The 23,289-nt window shown below is 43.7% G+C and overlaps 1 protein-coding gene across 5 annotated transcripts in view; it reads right to left on the minus strand.

The window, feature by feature from the left end:
* Nucleotides 1–415: 415 nt before the first annotated feature.
* The window catches only part of LOC142488387 (uncharacterized), a 42,984-nt gene continuing 20,110 nt past the window's right edge, over nucleotides 416–23,289 (minus strand). For 3 of the 5 annotated variants that reach the window (XM_075588863.1, XM_075588866.1, XM_075588862.1), the window contains 3 exons: nucleotides 20,188–20,292; nucleotides 11,598–11,705; nucleotides 416–2,779 (listed from right to left, as the gene is read on the minus strand). In XM_075588863.1, coding sequence (XP_075444978.1) covers nucleotides 1,191–2,779; nucleotides 11,598–11,705; nucleotides 20,188–20,292 — 1,802 coding nt within the window. In that variant the 3' untranslated portion in view covers nucleotides 416–1,190. The remainder of the gene's footprint in view (nucleotides 2,780–11,597; nucleotides 11,706–20,187; nucleotides 20,293–23,289) is intronic. The other 2 variants (XM_075588864.1, XM_075588865.1) reach the window with 2 other exon arrangements.

Raw genomic sequence — 23,289 nt, forward strand, 5'->3', positions numbered from 1 at the left:
ATCTGCTGGTGTAACAAGAGGTCCCACTTTGTATAAAATGGTTTACCACTCTGAACAAGCAAATTATTTCCCCTGTGTGAATCATGTGGTGTGTGAGGTCATTCATCCAAGAAACGTTTTTCCTATACTCTGTCCATGTGAAAGGCCTCTCCCTGCATGAATTTGTTGGGTCCGGAAGAGGTGACCCTAATACTGTATTGTTTCCCACACTGAACAAGCAAATGGTTTCTCCACTGTAAATACTTGGGTGTGACAGGAGGTCACACTTTGTACTGAATTGTTTCCAACACGCTGAACTAGGGTTAGACAATAACAAAAATACTTCCCACCATAAGAGTATTAAGTAATTTATTGTGATAACAATATTCATCAAGATATTATCACCCAATTGAAAACAAAAAGCAAAAGTCGTCAAAATGTTCCAGGTCATTTATTGTGAAACATATTTCTTATACAAATGCATTTCATTCTTAATAAAATGTGAAAAAGCAAATACATTTTCGAATATTTTAATTTTAAGAATGAAACATTTTTTAATAAAAATGTTACACTAAAACTACATCCACACTAAGGCTTTTTCTTCACCATTTACAACTACATCTCCACCCCCTTCTCCTGTACACATTAATAGGGCATGGGGAAGGAGGGGGTCAAGAGGCATGGGTGAGAGCTGAAAGAAGTACGGGAGAGGAAGGGGTTGAGTCATGGTGGAAGGGAACGCTTAATAAGGGAGGCGTGGGTTAATGGGCATGGGGAAGGAGGGGGTCAAGAGGCACGGGTGAGAGCCGAGAGAAATACGGGGCTTGAGTCATGGTGGAAGGGAAGGGTTAAGAGGCATGGCAGAGGGAAAAGTGGTTCATAGGGAGGGGTGAGATTACCAGCTGGAGGATTCCTTATAGCTGCAGCATGTGAAAGGCATGGAGCTTCCAGACCCGCTCCCACTACACTGTCTCCACCAGACCCATACTCAGTCCTCTCTCTGACACAGTCCCCACACCTCTCTGCCATACCCACCCCCACTCAGCAGCCGCTGAGGAATTACCAAGTAATAGTAAGTATTGCGTTACCAGCCATTTTTATTACTGCAGTATTACTATGCTACTGGTATATTGGCCAACCCTACTCTGAACAATCAAATGTTTTAACACATGTGTAAGGAGGCTGATTATCTGTGTAAAGCTTTCCCCTCACTATGTACATGTAAATGGTTTCTCCCCTGTATGAATCCTGTGGTGTGTGAGGAGGCGGCTCTTTAGAGAAAAGCTTTTCCCACACTCTGTACATGTGAATGGTTTCTCCGCTGTATGAATTATCTGGTGCATTCGGAGGCTGCTCTTAATACTGAATTGCTTCCCACACTCTGTACATGTAAATGGTTTTGCCCCTGTATGAATACTCTGGTGTTTGAGGAAGCTGCTCTTCTCACTGAATTGTTTCCCACACTCTGTACATGTGAATGGTGTGGCCTCTGCATGCATCCTCTGGTGTTTGAGGAAGCTGCTCTTCTCACTAAATTGTTTCCCACACTCTGTACATGTGAATGTATGAATCCTCTGGTGCATGAGGAGGCTGATCTCTCTACTGAATTGTTTCCCACACTCTGTACATGTGAATGGCTTCTCCCCTGTATGAATCTTCTGGTGCATGAGGAGGCTGATCTCTATTTTGAATTGTTTCCCACACTCTGTACATGTGAATGGTTTCTCCCGTGTATGAATCCTCTGGTGTGTGAGGAGCCTGCTCTTAATACTGAATTGTTCCCCACATTCTGCACATGTGCATGGGTTCTCCCCTGTATGAATCATCTGGTGTCTTAGGAGGCTGCTCTTAGTACTAAATTTTTTCCCACACTCTGAACATGTGAAAGGTTTCTCCCCTGTATGAATCCGTTCATGTTTGATGAGCTCCTTCTTCCAAGCAAAGCTTTTACTACACACTGCACATGTGAATGGTTTCTCCCCTGTATGAATCCGCTCATGTTTGATGAGATCCGTCTTCCAAGCAAAGCTTTTACTACACACTGCACATGTGAATGGTTTCTCCCCTGTGTGAATCATCTGGTGTGTGAGAAGGCTGCTCTTCCTAGTGAATTGTTTCCCACACTCTTCACATTTGCATGGTTTCTCCCCTGTATGAATAAACTCATGGTTGAGCAGCTCTGTCTTCCGAGAAAAGCTTTTACCACACTCTGTACATGTGAATGGTTTCTCCCCTGTATGAATCATGTGGTGTCTGAGGAAGTTTTTCTTAATACTGAATTGTTTCCCACACTCTGCACATGTGAATAGTTTCTCCCGTGTGTGAATCCTCTGGTGCATGATGAGGCTCCTCTTAGTACAGAATTGTTTCTCACATACTGTACAAGTAAAAGGATTCTCCCCTGTATGAATCTTTTCGTGTGAAAGAAGTTTCCCCTTCAGTGAGAAACCACTCCCACCATCTGTACATGTGAAGGTTTGCTCTCTAGTGGGGACACAAAGGTGTGTGAGCAGGTCCCTGTCCAGTGAGAAGCTTTTGCCACACTCACAACAAGCAAAAGGCTGAGCACCCCGGCTTCTTTTTAAATCTCTCTCATACAGTTTGCTGGACCCATATTTAGGGTCCGTCTCCACTGTGTGCTGTACAATGTCTGTAAATTCACCATCACGTGGCACTGGTTCCTTGTACATGTCCATAATGTGGCAGGAATCATTGTTTTTTGGCACTTCTGGGCTGCGAGGAGTCAGACAGCTTCTTGATGTATCAGAGCTCAAGTTCTGTTCCTCATTCAGTCCGTTCTCTAACAGAAATAAACAAAAAACACAGAACAAATATTTTCAATCTGTAAATCAAATTACTGAATGCAAATTGCAAATCCAAAACACTGAAGAATTTACTTTACTAATACTTAATTAACAAAATATTCTCTTCACCCAGGGTTTTAAAATTGTGGCCCATGGACATCCAGTGCCCACTAATGACTTTGGTGGTGGTCCCGAAGACCTGAAATGTATTTGTAGCAGCTCTTACAGTGAAATACATTTTGATACATATATAACTTGTATTTATTACTGAATTCATTATTTAAGGATACATGTACATCCTCCAAATGATTATTAACACTGAAAATGTCTGTCAATGAGTTATTCGTTATTTTGATCTGGTGCTTCAGGGGTAAATGTTGAATTTAAAAATACTAAATTAGAGATATTTTTTTTCTAGATTGGCTATCCCCCAAACCAGGCACAAAGTACAGTCCAGGCTGTCGAGATTGCACATTCATGCTCTAGATCTCCAGTTCCTCTCAGATTGGAGATTTAAAGAACCGGTCTCAAATAGTCCATCTAAATCTGTAATAACAGTCTGTTTCATGTTATTGTAGCCAGGTCACCTGATGGCTACTATACTGCCCTTATACTGGCAGCAAGCCCTGGTACAATCAGGTTGCCAGTAGTTGATATGGGGTTTTCCTCCTCCTTGGTGCTGCACTGAGTGATAGTGGGAGGCGGTGACATCAGGCCTGGGAATGACCAATCATGAGACAGACCTGGTGCCCTGCTCCTGGCTGTACTTAAGGGCAATGCCGTCCAAAATTCATTAGTGCCTCTACCCACTTGAGATGGGCAGGTCACACAGCCTGACTATTGGGCCTTCTCTGGTTCTCTTCCCTCCGGGGGAGAATGAGTGTGTACCATACCTGCCTCTGCTAGAGGGGCAGGGAAGAGCTGGGACTGCTGCGGGTGCCCTTAGCCTGTAGTGAAGGTCCAGGGACCATCCTTAAGTGGGTAGCTGAGAGACTGCATCGGGCAGAACCCTGCCTTGTTACTGTGCTGTACAGTGAGGACAATAAAGCGTTCCTGTTATACCTCCTGCCTGGTGTGTGACCTTACTGGGGGGAGAGGTAATAGTTCTACCGTGGGAGATCACCTTCAGTTCCCTGGAGCCTACGGCAGATGGAGGCACTACACTGCTAAAGAATATGTAGGGTATGAACCCCAGAAGCCTAGTCCTAGTCCTGTGTCCCCACAACCATCGGTGTATGGTGTATATACATATCATACATTTGCAATAAAGAACAGTTACAACCTGGTACTAGTTATCCATGCATAAATATTCTCAATGGGTGAAGACAAGACAAACAGGATAGACAGATAGACAAAACAAGAAATATTGCCGCTCTCCAAATGTGTAGACATGTATAGGTCAGGGGTGCATACGGGAACTAGGTACATATAGCAGAAAGGGAAAGGGTTAAAGAATAACCCAAAAGAGATCCTATTTGCACTCCCCGACACTAATAAATGGTTAGGAATAATTCAATCCTTGGGACAATCCCATGCACCATTTAATGAACATATACTTAAAAACACTTTAATCAATAATTATGCAAAGACCAAAATACATAATGTTTAAAAGAAACAGGGAGTAGGTACAGGAAGGTGAGTGAGTAATTGAGTAATGTATCACTCTCTATTGAGGTGTATACAACGACATATGTATAGATAGTTAATAACACGTCACAAAAGTTTTGTAAATATGTACCTCACCAGCCACTATGTATCTTGTGCTAGGTGAGGTATACAGATTTCTCAGCCATATACAGTACAAGGCTTTTAACACGCGCAATGTATGCTTGTAGGGCTATTATCACGTAATATTCCCCCTAAAAGGGTATCCCAAAACTTGTAAGCTCCTAAACATGCATATGCCACAGTCAGTAAGTACAAGACAGCATGATGTCAGCAATACAGATATAGCAGTCAAACACTCCTATCATTCTGGTTATTTGCTGCAGCCCTGTTAGGGAAGTATGTGATCAATCTATGCTTGTGAGTCAAGTACTACATAACACTTCCCCCAGAGGGTATCCCGACACATCAGTTCCTATGGTACAGTGTCAGCAGGACAGATGTAGCAGTGACGTGCTAAGCCAGCTCTGGTAAGATGCTACAGCCCTGCTGGGGAAGTATACGACCTGGCGTCCTTGGCGTGTGCAGTGCAGCTCACTCGCTATTCCATGTCCTGCACTCCCTGATGACGTCACAGAAGCGTCATAAAATCACCGACGATCGTTTCGCGCCCCCTGGCGCTTTGTCAAGGTAAAGGAGATATGAAAGAGAAACCACTTCCCTGGTGTTTTATGCAGAGTGGCCAGAGGAGTGTCTTGCAAGTGGGCCAATCAACACCAGCGGGGGTGGATGACGCAGATATAGCCTGGCTACGGTATGTGCCGTATTAACACTTTGTGTGCCAGTTGTAATCTGCATATAGAGTAAGTGTATCACACGTCCCTATTGCTATTTGCAATCAAATGGACTTTGATGAGTGTCTTAATAGCCTCATATGGTAATGGAAGTAGTATGCCATGGATCCGAAAGAGACCTAGCAAGGTGTGAACAAAGGTGGTCCCCTCTTATCAATAGTGGATGGAATATGTTTTTGTTCACCTTCCAGGTAAGTAGAATACCCTCTCACCATCAACATGGGGCAAACTGACAAGTAGATATGTGGGGAGATGGGTATATAGACATGTAGAAGTGTATGAACCTTTCATGGCCACCTCTATAAGTCAAAACGGTCCTAAGGAGTTTAAAACCCCAACTGTATACCCGGATCCCCTTATAATACTGCTTATAGTGGATATTCCTAGATCAAAAGGTCTAATACTCTCTCTTGGTAAAGCAGGGGGATGGTGGAGGGAACAGTAGTATCATAGCAATGGCACAATGATGGTCAGATGGGTGTATCACAGGAAAGGGGAATATATGTATCCCTCGTTGAGTCCTTTGGGATGAAGCGTCTGGAGCGTAAAGATCCATTTGCATTCGCGCTGCATCAGATGCTTATCCCAGTCCCCTTTACGTGGGCCCCACAGTAAGTGTTCGATCCCACAGAATGTGAGATATTGTGGATCACCATTATGTTGATCATGGATGTGGCGTGCGACTGGGGTATCCAAGTTGTTCCTTATGGATCCTAAGTGTTCGAGGACCCTCACCTTAAAAACTCGGTGTGTTTTACCCACATATCGCATGCCACATCTGCAGGTGATAAGGTAAATCACCCCTACTGTAAGACAATTAATGAAACTCTTAATGGTATGTATTGTAGTCTCCAATTGATCTGAGATATTCTTAGTGACCTTCATAAAGGGACACGCTCGGCAGCGGCCACATGGATACGACCCCATCGGTCGCCTATCACCTAACCATGTTCTTTGTGTTTGCATTGTGAAATGGCTATGGACTAACCTGTCTTTCAAATTTTTCGCCTTTCTACAGGTCATGGTGGGTCTCTCCTTTAACACCTGTCTCAGGTAGGGGTCATTCATCAAAATATGCCAGTGTTTATTAAAGATATCACATAATCCGTTCCACTGGTTATTGAAATTCCCAATAAATCTTATGGTTTTGTTTTCTTGTGACACTGCTGTGTGCGTGATGTGTCTCTTGCCCTTGAGTAGGCCTTTTGAATTGACTTTTTGGAGTAGCCACGCTCAGCAAATCTCAGGTTCATATCCACCGCCTGTTGCTTAAACTCCTGTATGGTTGAGCAGTTCCTGCGCAACCGTAGGTATTGGCCGGTGGGTATGTTTCTAATTATGTGCTGAGGGTGATGGCTATCTGCGCGTAAGAGACTGTTTGTAGCTGTGGTCTTTCTAAATATTGTTGTGGTCAGTCTCCCGTCTGCTTGTTTAGAGACGGTTAAATCCCAAAAATTCAAAGTCGTCTCATTCACTTCCATCGTGAGTTTCAGGTTGTGATCATGAGGCGGTCGGGTTCCCTCCAGATGCCTCGTCCGTATGGTTTTGTCTACCTGTATCTGCGGCTCCCTAACCTCTCCAGTCAATTCGTACAAGCGCAATGTCATCAAGGGAGAACGCACTTGCTTTTATTATTGCCATATCGTGGACCTTTCCACCCCCGGTATATCTGTCTGTGCCAACCATGGCGACCAGACTTTTAGGTAATTTGCGCCAGTGTCATTGACTAAGATTGTCAATTTCTGCATCTGGCAAACTGTCCAAATTCTATTCAGAATTTTAGCAATTAGGGGAATCTCATTCTGTTTCCAGCGTGCTGCGATCGTACCGCTGTGCGCCACTAACTTATTCTTCTTTTTGGAGAGGCCCGTGTGCGGCCTGTTGAGGAGAAACACCCATGGATCTAACGGGATGTGCGTGTCTAGGATTCTGTTTAGCCAATCTTGAATTGAATCCCAGACCGGGGCGATTTTGGGGCAAGACCACAGCATGTGCAACAGGTCTGCTTGCTATCCACATTGTCTTGGACACAATGGGGAGTAACTAGGCAGAAATTTGACCAATTTTATGGGGGTGTTGTACCACCGCATCATAACTTTATATGCGTTCTCCCTCAAGGTCATGCATATGGAGCGTTTGGAAACTGCCAAGACAATTTTTGTCCACTCCTCCAAGTCCAATTCTCCCCTAGGTCAGTCTCCCATTTAGTCATATACCCTGAATTTTCCATCACGGTTGAGCCAGAACCGGTCACCACCTTGTACATCTGCGATGTAAGTCCCTTTGTGGATGTCCCTGATCGACAGAGCTTTTCAAAGTTCGTTAATTGGGTTTGGGGCTGATATGTTTGATAAAATGCTCTGATCTGGAGGTATCTAAAGAACTCGGCATTGGGGATATTTTTGCTAGATTTAAGTAGATCAAAAGTTTGTATGCCTGTTCTGCCCTCCAGATCCACTAGTCTATTAATGTGTTTGTGTTTCCAGATAGCAAATTCCGCCCATGACAGACTTGGAGCAAATGATGGGTTTCCCCACAGTGGGGTCATACCTGATAATTTATGGGTCAATTTGCATTTGAGTCTGGTGGCCTCCCACACAGAGAGCGCATTGGTCATTGAGGATAGCGGCATTTTGGTGCCTAACCGCACCTTTTTGGGTAGCCAAATTAAATGTTCCAGCTCTACAGGGGCGCATAGTTCCCCTTCCAGAGCGACCCATCTTTTCGAGTCCGGATTAGTGTGCCATTGCACAATTTGGCATAATTGGGCCACCTTGTAATAGGACAACAAGCAAGGTACTGCTAGCCCACCTGCCCATGTCTGCCTGCGCATTACCTGTTTTCCACTCTCGCCTTCTTCCCTCCCCATGGTTGCTTTGAGCGATTAGACATTATATTTACAGACATTTTATGTACAGTTAGAGACAATAAGTGTTCTGGGCAAAAGTACTGTAACCATTACAGACAAGATCAAAATGTGAGACAGCTGGAGTCTGGGAAGAACTTAGACAGGAGGCAGCTTAGAGAGTCTCTGGTAGGTTGTTCCAGTAGTGAGGTGCACAGTAAGAGAAGGAGGAGAGGCCAGATTCATTGCTGAATCGTCGGATTGTGAGCAGTCTTTTGGAGTCAGATGATAAGTGCTGCATGTGGTGAGGGTGAGGAGCTTGTTCAGATAGCCAGTTAACTTGTACTTCAAAAGATCAGGGGAGCGTGTCTCGTAGTCATGAAAAAAAATTTCATGACTACGAGACACGCTCCCCTAATCTTTTGAAGAAATAGCTGATACAAGACAAGTGGAACAGTCTTTATTCGAGGGTTGCAGTGTGTTTTTCAGTCTCTTATTTCACAATATTTTAGTGCACTTTATTATTTAGGCACGAATATTTATGATTGTTTTCATATCACATTCACGTATTTACACATTAAGTGGTTATTTGATATTTTTGGGGTTTGTTATAGCGCTATCGAGCACCTTTTTAATTTTGAGCCAGTTAGCTTGCCCAGAAAATATTTCAAGGCAAGACAGGAAAAATGTAACTTGCACTTTGACTAAGGGAATAGCCAATCTAGTTCTTGTAGTATTTTGCAGTGATGTGTTTAGTAGTTAAATTGTTGGAGAAAACAACATATTGAGTTAGAGGGTGCCTAGTTTGCCAAGGTGAGTTTGGGGTGCTGTGCCATATACAGTACTATATCCCCATAGTCTAGAATTGGCTTTCGCACCAACTGTGCGATACGCTTTCTGACCAGCGGACTTATTGAGGATTTGTTCCTATAAAGTACATAGATAGTGGGTGAGACACGCACTCAGTCACAATGGTAATAGAGGTGGGGTACTTAGCTGCCGATGCGCTGGTCCTGGGGAGCTCCTGAAGTCCCAATATGGTACAGTATAATGAAGAAACAGGCACACAGTCTTAATCATGGAGGTTTAATATGCCATAAAGACCAACGTTTCGGCAGTCTAATACTGCCTTTCTCAAGGTGAAGGCTACCAAACACTAAGAAACAGCCAAAATATATACTACAGCCACACCTCTCCCCAGGTGTGGACATCCTGGGGAGAGGTGTGGCTGTAGTTTCCCAAGGCAGCTCTATGCTGTACTACCAGGGATACATACCAAGACGCCTGACGTCACCACGGAGCGCCACGCGGGTGCACGGACGTCATCACGTGGGCGTCAGCGACGTGGCTATGCAGCTGAACAGGGAGGGGTGAGTATTAGGGGGGTAGTATATATTGTGGCTGTTTCTTAGTGTTTGGTAGCCTTCACCTTGAGAAAGGCAGTATTAGACTGCCGAAATGTTGGTCTTTATGGCATATTAAACCTCCTCATGATTAAGACCGTGTGCTTGTTTCTTCATTATACTGTTCCTATAAAGTACACCCAGTTTGGCACAGGTTTAGGATGTCAAAATATCAAACTGTAGCCCAAATGTTAAATGAGAGTCAAGCAATATGCCCAGATAATTAAAGCTAATGACAGGAACTATAATGGCATTATAGTTGGTTCTGATCTGAAGCTCTGTTGGGAATTTCAGAAATTTAGCTTAAGTCTCAAATACCATCGTTACAGTTTTGTCAGTGTTTAAAAACACTTTGTTTTGAAAAATCCTGTAGTACAGTTACATTGTAAATGAGATTGAAAAAAAAAGACATGCGTCCATCAAGTTCAACCAATGCTAAATTTAGACAACAGATACTTTATCCTATATCTATACTTGCTTATTGATCCAGAGGAAGGGAAACAAAAAAAACCAGTGTCATATCATCCAATGATCTCTCATAAGGGGAAAAATAAATTCCTTCCTGATGCCAAGAATTGGCAATAGGATTATTCCCTGGATCAACATCCTTCCCATGTATACTTATTTGGTATATCCCTGTATACCTTTCCCTTCTAAAAAGATGTCCAACCTTTTTTTGAACAAATCTATTGTATCTGCCGTCACAGTCTCCATGGGTAATGAATTCCACATTTTAACTGCCCTTACTGTAAAGAACCCTTTCCTTTGTTGCTGGTGAAATCTCCTTTCCTCCAACTTTAAGGGATGGCCCCGAGTCCTTTGTACTGCCCGTGGGACGAATAGTTCTTTTGAAAGCTCTTTGTACTGTCCCCGAATATATTTGTGTATAGTTATCATATCCCCTCTTAGACACCTTTTTTTTCTAATGTAAATAAATCTAATTTAGCTAGCCTTTCCTCATAAGTTAGAATGTCCATCCCCTTTATTAATTTGGTGGCTCTTCTCTGCACTCTCTCTAGTTCCATAATGTATTTTCTAAGGAGTGGTGCCCAAAATTGTACTCCATATTCAAGGTGTGGTCTTACTAATGCTTTGTAAAGGGGCATAATTATGTTTACTTCCCTTCCATCCATTGTCAGTTTGATGCAAGATAAGATCTTGTTTGCCTTTGCAGCTACTGCATGACATTGGGCACTACTGCTAAGCCTGCTCTCTACAAGCACTCCTAAATCCTTCTCCATCAAAGATTCCCCCAATTTATCCCCATTTCATTTGTAATTCGCCTTTTTATTCTTGTTTCCCAAATGCATAACCTTATATTTATCTGTATTAAACCTCACCCGCCATTTACCTGACCACGTTTCCAGTCCCTCCAAGTCCTTCTGGAGAGAAATTACAGCCTGCTCTGATTCTATTACCTTACACAATTTACAGTAGTATCATCAGCAAAGATGGAGTCTTTGCTCTCGATACCAACCTCAAGGTCATTAATAAAGAAGTTAAAAAGCAGGGGTCCCAGTACCGATCCCTGAGGTACTCCACTCACGATCTTAGCCCAATCTGAAAAAGTTCAATTTATGAGAACCCTCTGTTGTCGGTCTTTCAACCAGTTTTCAATCCAGGTGCATATATTATTACTGAGTCTAATTTGCCTTATTTTGTACACCAACCGCTTGTGTGGAACTGTATCAAAAGCCTTTACAAAATCTAAGTAGGATACATCAACTGTATTACCCTGGTCTAAATTCCTTCTTACCTCCTCAAAAGAAACAAATAAGGTTAGTTTGGCATGATCTATCCTTCATAAATCCATGCTATTACTAATAATTTTGTTTTCATTAGGTATTCCTGAATATTATCCCGTATTAAACCTTCAAGTAGTTTCCCCACTATTGAAGTTAGGCTTACAGGTCTGTAATTCCCTGGTTGTGATCTAGTTCCCTTTTTAAATATAGTCACCACATCCGCTTTACACCAATCTTGTGGTACTGAGCCTGTGGAAATGGGGTCCTTGAAAATTAAATGTAATGGTTTGGCTATTACCAAACTTAACTCCTTGAGAACTCTTGAATGTATGCCATCGGGGCCAGGTGCCTTATTTACTTACTTTTTTTATCAAGCCGCCTATGAACTTCTTCATCATTTAACCAATTGTTCATTAATATGGAGGTTGTGGCTTCCTCCTGTGGCACTACTAATGAAATGTGATTCTTCCCTGGTAAACACAGAGGAAAATAATTTGTTTAATACCTCTGCTTTTTCCTTATCTCCAATAATCAAGTGTTGAAAAATAAGATTGAATTATGTGTCCAAAGTCAGAGGCGCACGGGCTGTATGTATATAAGATTCTGTCATTCGCATACATGTGCATTGAGGCTCCCTTACATACCACCTTACAAGCCATAGTAAGCTCATTTAAAAAGACTGAAAAGAGTATGTGCCCCAGAACAGAACCTTGCAGGACCCCACAGGTGACATCCAAGGGGTTAAAGTTAGATCCCGAGAGTCATATTGGGATCGACACGATAGATAGGAGTAAAACCAGTTTAAAGCATGTTCCCATATTTCAGAGCACTGAAGCTTAACATAACATGATCAACAGTATCAAAAGCCTTTGCAAAATCTAGGAATATTGTACCAGTAAATCACCCACGTTGCATTTCACACCCTCTCGTTTCAAACTTTTAAGAGAGTAGTTACTGTGGAGTGTTTTGAGTAAAAGCTGGGTTGGAGTTGGCCAAGGAAATTTGTCTGTTTAGAATAATCGTTTAATTTGAAGTAGTTACATTGTCCGAAGTCTTTGGATAGTATTGGACAGAGAGTTTGGTCTGTAGTTTGAGACAATGTTTTTGTCCTCACTTTTGAAGACTGGGACAACTCTGGCAGTTTGGGATATGGCCTGAAGACAAAATAAAGTTGATTAGGAAGACAAACGATATGGCAATGACTGGGGCACCAAGTCATAAGAACTTTTATTGCACTAGGTCAGGCCCACAATGGCTGCTTAGTTTTAATATTAGGTGTGTCTGTGTTATCTCCTCAGATACTGGGACACATTGGTAAGCGCTGTTTGGAGGGGGCAGGGCTATAGGGTGCCAACAGATTGAGCTTCATGATTGTAGTTAGAGTTGTGCCTTGATAGTAGGGAATGTAGCACAGCCCACAAAGGACTCATTCAATGCGTTTGCAATGTCAGTATGATCTGTCAGAGTAGTATCATCCTTCTTAATATTAGATGGTTGTTGATGGCTAGAAGGCTGGAATATATTGTTGATAAGCTTCCAGATGTTTGCTGGATTTTATGTTTTCTTATAGATTGTCAGAGTAATATTGGGCATTTGCTAGATTTCAGTGTGTATCTGTAGTTATTAAGATCCTTGGTAGTGTCAGTTACTTTGTATCTTTTCAACAAGTCATCCCTAAAGTGGTTGATATGCGATTTAAAAAATAATGCACTGTTGTGTGTCTTTTCCGCATCTCTAAGTGCTAAAGCGCCATAAGGTTGATTGTAACCCACGGAAGATGGGCCCCCATACTCTCTGTACATACATACGTCTCTGTACATACATTCTGTGTAGTGAAGTATGATTTTTAAGAGTTTTAAGAACTCTGTTTGTAAATAATGAAGCGCAGATTTGGGTCTGATATCAGGTAGATTCTGTAACAAGGGCACTTGGTTAGAAACACCAGAAAATGTTATGGGTTAAAGTCTCTAAATGTTCCAGTGAGTAAAACTTTGATTTGAGTACAGTAGCGACATTGTTTATTGAAGCAAAAGCAGCCGGCTCCATGCGGCTGGGAAGCGGGTAGCCGCGGCGCGTGGCGGCGCACTGTGACGTCACAGTAACATGCGCGCCCGTCTTCCCCGGCTTCCACAGGCTTCCCCGACACCCCTGGAGATCAAATGAATGTAAGCGGGGGTGCGGGGAAGCAGAGGGGCAGAGCAGGAGCCGGGTACGGGGTCGGGAAGGGAGGTAAATTGCGCGCGAAGTGGAGGGGGGGGTGCGTGGGGGAAACGCGGCGGCGCGCGGTTGTTACTGGCGGCAGCTGGGGTAGATCTCGGCGTGCCGTCGTGATTTAGTTCAATAAACAATGTCGGTGCTGTACCTTGATTTTTCTTACACGATACATTATTGCATGGTCACTGAAAATGTGAGGTTGGATATCAGAGAATTGGATTCTGTTGGGACAAGAAAATATCCAATCTAAAAAGTAATTGTTGCAAGATTTTAGGTTTGTCCATGTGGGTTGGGAAATTAGTTGGGTTAAATTAAGTGACTTGAATTGATCCATATTTTGTTATTTTTAGGGTCAAGCCAATTGAGGTTAAAATCAGCAAGAGCCACCAGCTCAAATCTTCACATTCAGAGAGGAAACTGTACCAGGAAAGTGAGTGATATCAATAAGGGATTGTAGTTGGGCTTTAGGGGGGCGGTAGATGCCATTAGTAAGAATAAGCTTAAAAAAGGGGAAGGGACATTTTTCCAACAAGGATTTCAAAAGAGGGTGGGCTTCGGGGGCAATTTAGTAGCATAAATTGTAAGGGGTCTTACAAAATAACACCCATTCCTCCTCTCTTTGACCTATCTTTCCTAAACATGGACAATTCCTGAATGGAGATAGATGCATCAAAGGTTTTAGGAGTTAGCCATGTTTCGGTAAGAACTAGGGCTTTATGATTATGCAAAAGGCACCATGCCTTAGTTCATCCAGTTTAGGCAGCAGGCAACAAATACTTTATATGGACGACAGATATCCCTTTTTGTATTTGAAAGAAGCACTTTCATGTGTATGGGACAGAGCTAAAAAGGGAGGACCTGGGTAGAGTTTAATACCCCCTGCTAAAGTGAGTAACAATATACATTTGAATAACTGTTTGCAGGCTGTAAGGTTGCAATGTTTGCCATAGGTGTTAGAATGAGTGGTGCTAGGCGTGCTGGTTTTCAGAGCTCTCCACTCACATTCAGAAAACACACAAATTGTTATTTTCTTATTATTACCCCGCTCTTTTCAACAAAATGGATAGGATGACAAAAAGTATTTTTTTTAATTGATGCCCCACTTTGACAAAAATGGGTCTGGGATGCCTGGGTTTCGAAAACCAGGATTCTGGGGGACACTGGAGAGCCACAGTGCAATTCCTGGGTTACAGTTACCGACCATTTGGTGCAGTATTGCCTGCAGCAGTAAGACGTTAAGTAGACATGCAACTTTGTGTAGCCAGAGCTTGGAAGGAAAAGCACATACAGCTTCTGATGTGTTGTCACGGGAGTGACTGTGGGACTCGAGCCCAGCAGCTAGGATAGGTTTGCAGGCAGGTAGGGGTAGTCAGTTGACAGGCAGTGGTCAGAGGCTGGCAGCAAGTAGGTAGCTGTGGTCAGTGGATATGCAGGTCCGAGGCAGGTGGTCAGTGTGATGGTAGTTTTGTAGCCAGCGTTCATAATAAAGGTTAAGCCCGACTGGTTACCCCTGAAAACCGTGGGTCCCTGACAGCTAAGTAGCACACAAGCCAGGGACAATGTAATGTATCATGCAATGTATAATAAAAACATGACCTGTGTTGGGCTTAACTTGTTCCCCTTACCCCCAAAGACATAAAACTTTGGGAGTGTAAGTTTTAGGTGGGATATTTGGGTCAAAATGCAGTTATCTTGTTTGGGGGACAAAGTTACCGGAGGTCCAGTAATTCTCCATGACGTGCAGGCATGATTTGCGGGTACATGAGGTGAATTACACCGGTGCTCTCCAGTGTCCCCCAGAATCCTGGTTTTCGAACCCAGGTATCCCAGATCCATTTCCCTCACAGGTATAGGGTCCCCCAAGTCATTTTCTTTATTAAAAACATGTTTGATAGTGTTTTGTACAAATGTCTATGCACTAAGCCCGGGCATCCACATAGGTGCCGGTATGTCTGCATAGACATCGGCGTTCAAAGGAGGATGTCTAGAGGTGACAAAACCGTTTGGTGGGTGAGGAGGGTCGATTTGCCAGCTCCGAGAACAAAGGGCACCCTGTGGGAACCCCGTTTGAGTCTGCCAGACCTGGTGGAGCCTGCGCAGCATGTGGCAATGAGTTAGCTGGGGGAAGATGGAGCTCGTAGGCGCATTTCCCATTGGCTAATCCATATTTCTCGCCCACCCGGATTTTCGAGCCGGCTTGGCATGCCTCCTCCTCTGACGTCAGCCAAGAGACAAGCCCCTGTTTCTATTGGATAGTGGGAGGGAATTCGCACGCTGAGCAGTTTCCACCGGTGGTTCCAAACTATCGCGAGAACAGGAGGCAGGTGTGATGTCATAGCATCGACCAACGCGATGGAGCACAACCGACGGAGCACAGCCCAACAGCGGGGGTGGTGAGAAATACTGTGGAGCAGTGATCCTGCGGACACATGTATGTGTGATATGCTCTGCTTTTATTGCACTATTGTAAGTGTGTTATTTATATTTTATGCGAAGTGAAGGTGAAGGAAACGGCGCTAGCTCTATTAGTGTGCACTTGTGTTATACAGTGAGTTAATAATAAAATCAAATGATTATAAAACTTTGTGACGTGATTCAATAACGTGTAAAACAATATAAATGAGTTCAAACCCCCTGCTCAAAACCCAGCTGGTGGGGACTGGTTTCACTAGTCCCACAAATCTTCACTCTCCAACTGCAATCCAGGGGGAGCATAAAGGGAAATAGAACAGAAAACAGAAAACAATCTAAGTGCAGACAGTTTATAAAAGGGTGTATATATGTGTTCTGTCTTGGCTCCTATGTGTTGCCTACTTACAAGATGTAAGTCAAAAACGAGCGGTTTTGACACACAATGGTCTCTGCTATGAGGATTTCTTAACCAGGTAGTGGGATCTCCAACTCTCAGCTCAGCAGCAGTGTATATGTAAAAGAAATGATACCATAGTGCAGACCAGTAACAATAAAAAACTCGACTTTATAGGGTTAAAATAAACACTTACAATAAAAACAAGTGGTTAAGGCATGTATCACACTGATAGTGATTTGAGGAGAGAAAATGGTTAGCTCCAGGCTCACCCGCCTCCTCCGGTGTGACTGCGTGTGGACCACCGCTCTCTGTGACCTTTCACCTCCGCTGGTGATCGCTGTCTCGCCGGTCTAGTCCCCTCGTAGATACCCTCTTGTGTGGGCTATTCGGCTCCCTTAGCTGGGTGTATACAGGTGCTGCAGAGGACTTAGACTCCAGCTCTCTCACCGGTCGATGGTCCCGCCTTGCTTGCTCCGATGCGTCACTTCCGCTCAGTCCCGATGCGTCACTTCCGGTCGCGGCTGTGTGAGTGTCAGCTCCCAGATCTCTCCTCTCTCCTCTCAGGGCGGCTACCACTCTACGCGTTTCGCCAGGTGTGTGGCTTCCTCAGGAGTGTACCGCCCCCTCCTCTCAACTATCTCTATATACCTTCCATAATTGGTTTTTAATTAATTAATCAATAAAACACTTGTAAAATCAATTGGTCTGCACTGTTTTTGTATCCATATATATAAGGGAGCTCGTTTTTAACAGGAGTGGGATCCTAAATATCTTTATGTGGTTTGGCATGGTTTAACCTGTCATACCATGTGGGGTAAAAGGAACAGATAATTCTCTATGTTTAGAGGGAATGAGTGGTCCAATTAGATAATTGGTGCTCGAATGATGTTTTATTTCTTTGCACTAAGAATTTAGGCTCATAGTAGTGTAGTTAGAATAGTTTCCAAGTGGGACAGGTTTAAGGCAGACTTAATTTCTGTAATGTGATCTATATTTTAATATAGCCCACCAGGGAAGAGTTTAAAGGGCATAAGTATGTTTTTTAGGGGGAGGAACTGTTCTGATGGACAGGGATAACTACAACAAGGAATCTTTAAGACTACTGGGGGATGAAGAAACTTACACTAAATTAAAGAAAAATCCAATAAATGATTTTACAGAGGAGCTGAGGGTCCTGTTGGAAAGGGGGAGGCTCCTGGAGGTGCTAGATGAGGGGGAGTATAAGTTTCTATACAGTGACAAGTCAAAGGTACCGGTATTTTACCAACTGCCAAAAATTCACAAAAGTGAAGTCAATCCCCCAGGCAGACCTATTGATTTTACAAGTGTTTTATTGATTAATTAATTAAAAACCAATTATGGAAGGTATATAGAGATAGTTGAGAGGAGGGGGCGGTACACTCCTGAGGAAGCCACACACCTGGCGAAACGCGTAGAGTGGTAGCCGCCCTAAGAGGAGAGAGGAGAGATCTGGGAGCTGACACTCACACAGCCGCGACCGGAAGTGACGCATCGGGACTAAGCGGAAGTGACGCATCGGAGCAAGCAAGGCGGGACCATCGACCGGTGAGAGAGCTGGAGTCTAAGTCCTCTGCAGCACCTGTATACACCCAGCTAAGGGAGCCGAATAGCCCACACAAGAGGGTATCTACGAGGGGACTAGACCGGCGAGACAGCGATCACCAGCGGAGGTGAAAGGTCACAGAGAGCGGTGGTCCACACGCAGTCACACCGGAGGAGGCGGGTGAGCCTGGAGCTAACCATTTTCTCTCCTCAAATCACTATCAGTGTGATACATGCCTTAACCACTTGTTTTTATTGTAAGTGTTTATTTTAACCCTATAAAGTCGAGTTTTTTATTGTTACTGGTCTGCACTATGGTATCATTTCTTTTACATATACACTGCTGCTGAGCTGAGAGTTGGAGATCCCACTACCTGGTTAAGAAATCCTCATAGCAGAGACCATTGTGTGTCAAAACCGCTCGTTTTTGACTTACATCTTGTAAGTAGGCAACACATAGGAGCCAAGACAGAACACATATATACACCCTTTTATTTATATTTTATACATAAACAGTTTCTTTATACAACTGATCTGTGCTATGTAGCTTTCTTATATTTTCCTATATTGGATTGGTGTGTCCCCCCCGCTCCATTTGAGGGAATCCTCGATTACCACATATTTCCAGAGAATCTCCAGCCACAGCAATATTTGTGTTTTCTGCCTTATTTCATCTAACATCTTGCGTGTAGGCTGTGTGTGTATCTAGAGCCAAGTCTACAGCACTTTTTCCAGCATTTTCAATACTTCTGCACTCACATCTTCTGCATTTGCTGTCTTTTATTCCCCTTATATGCTCCCCCTGGATTGTATGAAAAACATATTCGCACTTTGCAATCAGTGAAGACGGGTCCCACCAGAGGGTTTGAGCGGGGAGTATAGACACAGTTATTTTTACTTCACTTATTCACTTTGTGTGGTATTTATGCAGGTACACATTTGTGTTATTATATATTCACCTTAGATTTCTAGTGAGCACTTAATTTTGTTCACGCCCCTCTGTCACCTTCACTTGTGCACTTGCCTTGTAGCATGATTACCTTTTCACCTTTGTCTACACAAAGGGGTGTTATGTGAGGCTCGAACGCAGGCTCCGCCCCCATCAAGCTCCAGTAACCCGATTAGTAACCCTAGCTTCTCTCCTGCCTTCTAGGAGTATTCCTGCATGTGATTCGCCAACCCTGCTATTTAGGCTCAGCCTCTTCCACCAGGAAGTTGGCTGAGCATAATTTATTTATAAAAATGTTTTACCAGGACGTAATACATTGAGAGTTACCTCTCGTTTTCAAGTATGTACTGGGCACAGAGTTATGATGACAAATAATAGATGTTACAAATACATAGTTACATTAAGTGAGCAGGTTATACATTATATACAAGACATTGCATGCACAGTTAAAGATAATATATATTATGGGGTTATGTGACAGTTACAGACCAGTTTAAAACGTGAGACAGCCTTAGTTTTGAAAGAACTTAAACTGGTGGTGGATGTGAGTCTCCGGTAAGTTGTTCCAGTTTTGGGGTGCACGGTAAGAGAAGGAGCAGCTGGATACTTCGCTGAACCTTGGGACCATGAACAATCTTTTGGAGTCAGATCTCAGATGATAAATGATGCATGTGGTAGGGGTGAGGAGCTTGTTCAGATAGATGGGTAGCTTGCCCAGAAAGTATTTGAAGGCAAGACAGGAAAGGTGAACTTTGCGCCTAGACTCAAGTGATGACCAACCTAGTTCTTTGAGCATTTTGCAGTGATGTATGTTGTAGCTGCATTGGAAAACCTAACGGCATATTGAATTTGTAGAGGGTATCAAGTTTGCCAAGGTGGGTTTAGGGTGCCGAGCCGTATACTATGTCCCCATAGTCGATAATTGGCATTAGCATCTACTGTGCGATATGCTTTCTGACCAGCAGACTTAGGGAGGATTTGTTTCAATTAAGTACACCTAGATTGGCATAGGTTTAGGGTATCAATGTGCATCCCAAATGTTAAATGGGAGTCAAAAACATATGCCCAAGTATTTCAAACTATTAATAGGAGTTAGGGTGGTATTAACGTTGGTTCTGATCTGGACCTTGTGACGTCGTGCTGGTCACAAGCACTCTGCTTTGTCTTGCCTTGCTTTACCTTGTTCTGTTCGACTCTGCCGACTTCTCCGACTCTAGGCCCGGCTAGTGATCCCTATGCTCCGCACCTCTCCAATACCCCAACCTCGGCTAAAATGATCCCTATGATCTGTACCTCTCCAACCCGACTACTCACTACATCCGCAATCCGGACCCGGCTTCAGGTCGGTGTATCCTATCTCCATCTCGGCCTTGCGGTACCATCCTGTTTGCGGCAAGCACTCATTACAGGTACTCACCAGAGACAGGAAAGGGAACAATTTCACTCTTTATTATGATCAGATGTTCCTCACTGTCCAGCTCTTCTTTCTCCAACTTAATTTCTAAACTCCCCGGTACAACCACTGGAAAACATGGAAACAAGAAAAAGGAAAATCAAATCATGTAAAGCTGAAAATGGAGGCTCTTCATGTATATCAGAATACAAAAATATACTCTATACTGATTCCTATGGTCAGCCCCGCAAACACGGACCCGGCTGAGGTAGATCGAGGCCTGACTCTGCACGCAAGTCTGTTCCATCAACTGGAACCAGAAACGGATGGATCATCTCCGGACCATCGCACAGTCTGCTTCGGACCAGGCACAGTGTGAAGCAACACCACCTGCCTCCACAGCAGTAGTACCAGAACCGGCAGTCACCCACGACTCCTCGGAAACCATGACTTCCTACTCCTAACCACTATGGCGGGGACCCACTCGGATGTTGCGGCTTCCTGAATCAGTGCTCTATCCAATTTGAACTATCACCCTCCTGGTTTCTCTCGCAACATTGTTGTGTGGCGTATATTGTCACCCTCCTGACGGACAAGGCTTTGGCATCACCTATTTGGGAGAAGAGACAATTTCTCCCAATAACCTCTCTCTCTATTTACCCAGGAACTCTGGTAGGTTTTTGGCACACAAAGTGACGGCCTCCTCATTCCTCCTTCACATCTTCCAAGGTGCCTGGTCAGTCGCTACGGACACTTTTTGCAGAGACCGGTTGAAACAACGAGGCACTCGTCGCAATCTTCTGGCAGGGGCTTTCAGAGAACCTCAAGAACCAGCTTGCCACGTTTGAACGACCATCTGAGTTGGAGGACCTTCTGGCTCTGCACATCCGCATGGACCAACGTCTTCAGGTACAGAGAGCCGAGAGAGCCAAGCGCAGAGACGGTAGATCTTTGCAACCACGTTCTCCACCTTCTGTTTCCGACTACTTCCCCGAGCCGGAGGAACCTATGTAATTTGGTGGAAGTAAGCTATCAGCCAGCGAGAAGCGTCACAGAATGGAGTACCAGACTGTGTATGTACGGAGACCTTGCTGGACATCAGGCACTCTTTTGTCAAAACAAGTCTGTAAACACCAATTCCCAGTGAGAGTCACACTGGGAACACTGATCTTCTCCCTCGCGCCTACCTACCAAGCTCTTACTGCCTTTCACCTTAACCGGGGAATCCTTTGTCGTCAAGATGCGGGCCTTCCTAGACTCAGGGTCAGGTGACAACTTCATTGACCAGTAAAACACAATAGGTAGCACTAATAAAGAATAGGTTATGTATATATATATATAGAACAAGGAAATTACATATAATATAAGCAGCCTAGATACACCTCTGACCCCCAGTCAGATAAGAGCAATAGAACTGTAATGGTATCAATGGCGCTATCAAAAATATATAAATATAAAAGAATATACAACCAGATGGCGATTGGAAAATTCAATGATGATCTCAGCAGACGGTGATCAACCATGAAATATAAGAAAAAGAAAACATAGTATAATACTGTAACACACTCAAGACAAACACACAAACAATGACTAACATATAAGACAAATATGACAAAGTTATAGGTCCCAACAATATTGTTACAGGATATTGTTGGGACCTATAACTGTCATATTTGTCTTATATGTCTTATATGGTTTTATGATACATTCAATGTTTTTTATTAGTCATCTGTGTGATCAGCAACATTGTTAGTCATTGTTTGTGTGTTTGTCTTGAGTGTGTTACAGTATTATACTATGTTTTCTTTTTCTTATATTTCATGGTTGATCACTGTCTGCTGAGATCATCATTGAATTTTCCAATCGCCATCTGGTTGTATATTCTTTTATATTTATATATTTTTGATAGCGCCATTGATACCATTACAGTTCCAACTTCATTGACCAGACCGTAGTCCAGAATCACAGTATCCCTTTGAGCAAAAAGCAGTTTCCGATAGGCATAGAGGAGATCGATGGGCAGTCACTACAGCTGGCTTTGATCTCCTTGGAGACGGCACATATAAAATTAAAGACGAGCAAGGATCATACGGAGGACATCCGATTTGACGTGATCCACTCTGTTATCATTCTGGGGTTACCTTGGCTACATCATCATAATCCTCACATTTATTGGACAGAGTCCCAACTCATTCGCTGGAGCCATCGCTGCCTGGAGACTTGCTCTGTACTGATCCAAATTCTTTAAGGGATTACCCTACCGTACGAGGCAATGTTGCCCGACCTGACCACGATCTATGCAGTCTTCCGGGATGTGTCGGACAAGGCCAAGTCCGAGGAACTACTGCTGCATCGGTCCTTTGACGGTCCCATTAACCTGCTATCGGGTGCTAACCCTCCCCCTCCCTCCAGGGGTTGCTCCTATTCGCTGTCCCTTCCAGAGACCCACACAATGAAGGAGTACATTCAGGTGAACCTTCATCCGGACGTCGTCTTCTCCTGTTGGGGCCCTTTTTTTCTTTGTAAAGAAAAAGAACGGGTCATTAAGGCCGTGTAGACTACCGGGGTTTAAACAAGATCACGGGTTTAAAAAACAAAAACAAAACAAAAAAAAAACATGATACCTGTTACCCCTTATCTCTGAACTGTTTGATTGGTTGCACGGAGCATCCATTTTTCACAAAACTGGATTTACGAGGAGCCTACAACTTGGTTCGGATTCACCAGTGCAACAAGTGGAAAATGGCATTTAATACGCATGGACACCGAGTACCGGGTCATGCCATTCTGATTGTGTAATGCTCTGGCACTAATCAATAGCTTCGTTAATGAAATCTTCTGGACAAATAAGTTATCGTGTATCTGGATGACATCCTGATTTTCTCCAAATCAGCGCAGGAACATCCAGGTCTTATGAAGCAAGTCCTGAAACGCCTTAGGCTACACTTATAGTGCCGGTGACATTCAGGCTACGGTCACTGGAAAATCAAATAGAGGTGACTTCCAGTGATCGCGACCAATCAGTCGCTCCATCGCGCTGCGCTTAGTATAAGCACACGCGACGGCAGCAATGCATTTGTTTTGCTGTCGCCGGCACTATAAGTGCAGCCTAAGAGAGAGAATCAC

Source organism: Ascaphus truei, chromosome 2, assembly GCF_040206685.1.
Source record: "Ascaphus truei isolate aAscTru1 chromosome 2, aAscTru1.hap1, whole genome shotgun sequence".
Lineage (NCBI taxonomy): Eukaryota > Metazoa > Chordata > Amphibia > Anura > Ascaphidae > Ascaphus > Ascaphus truei.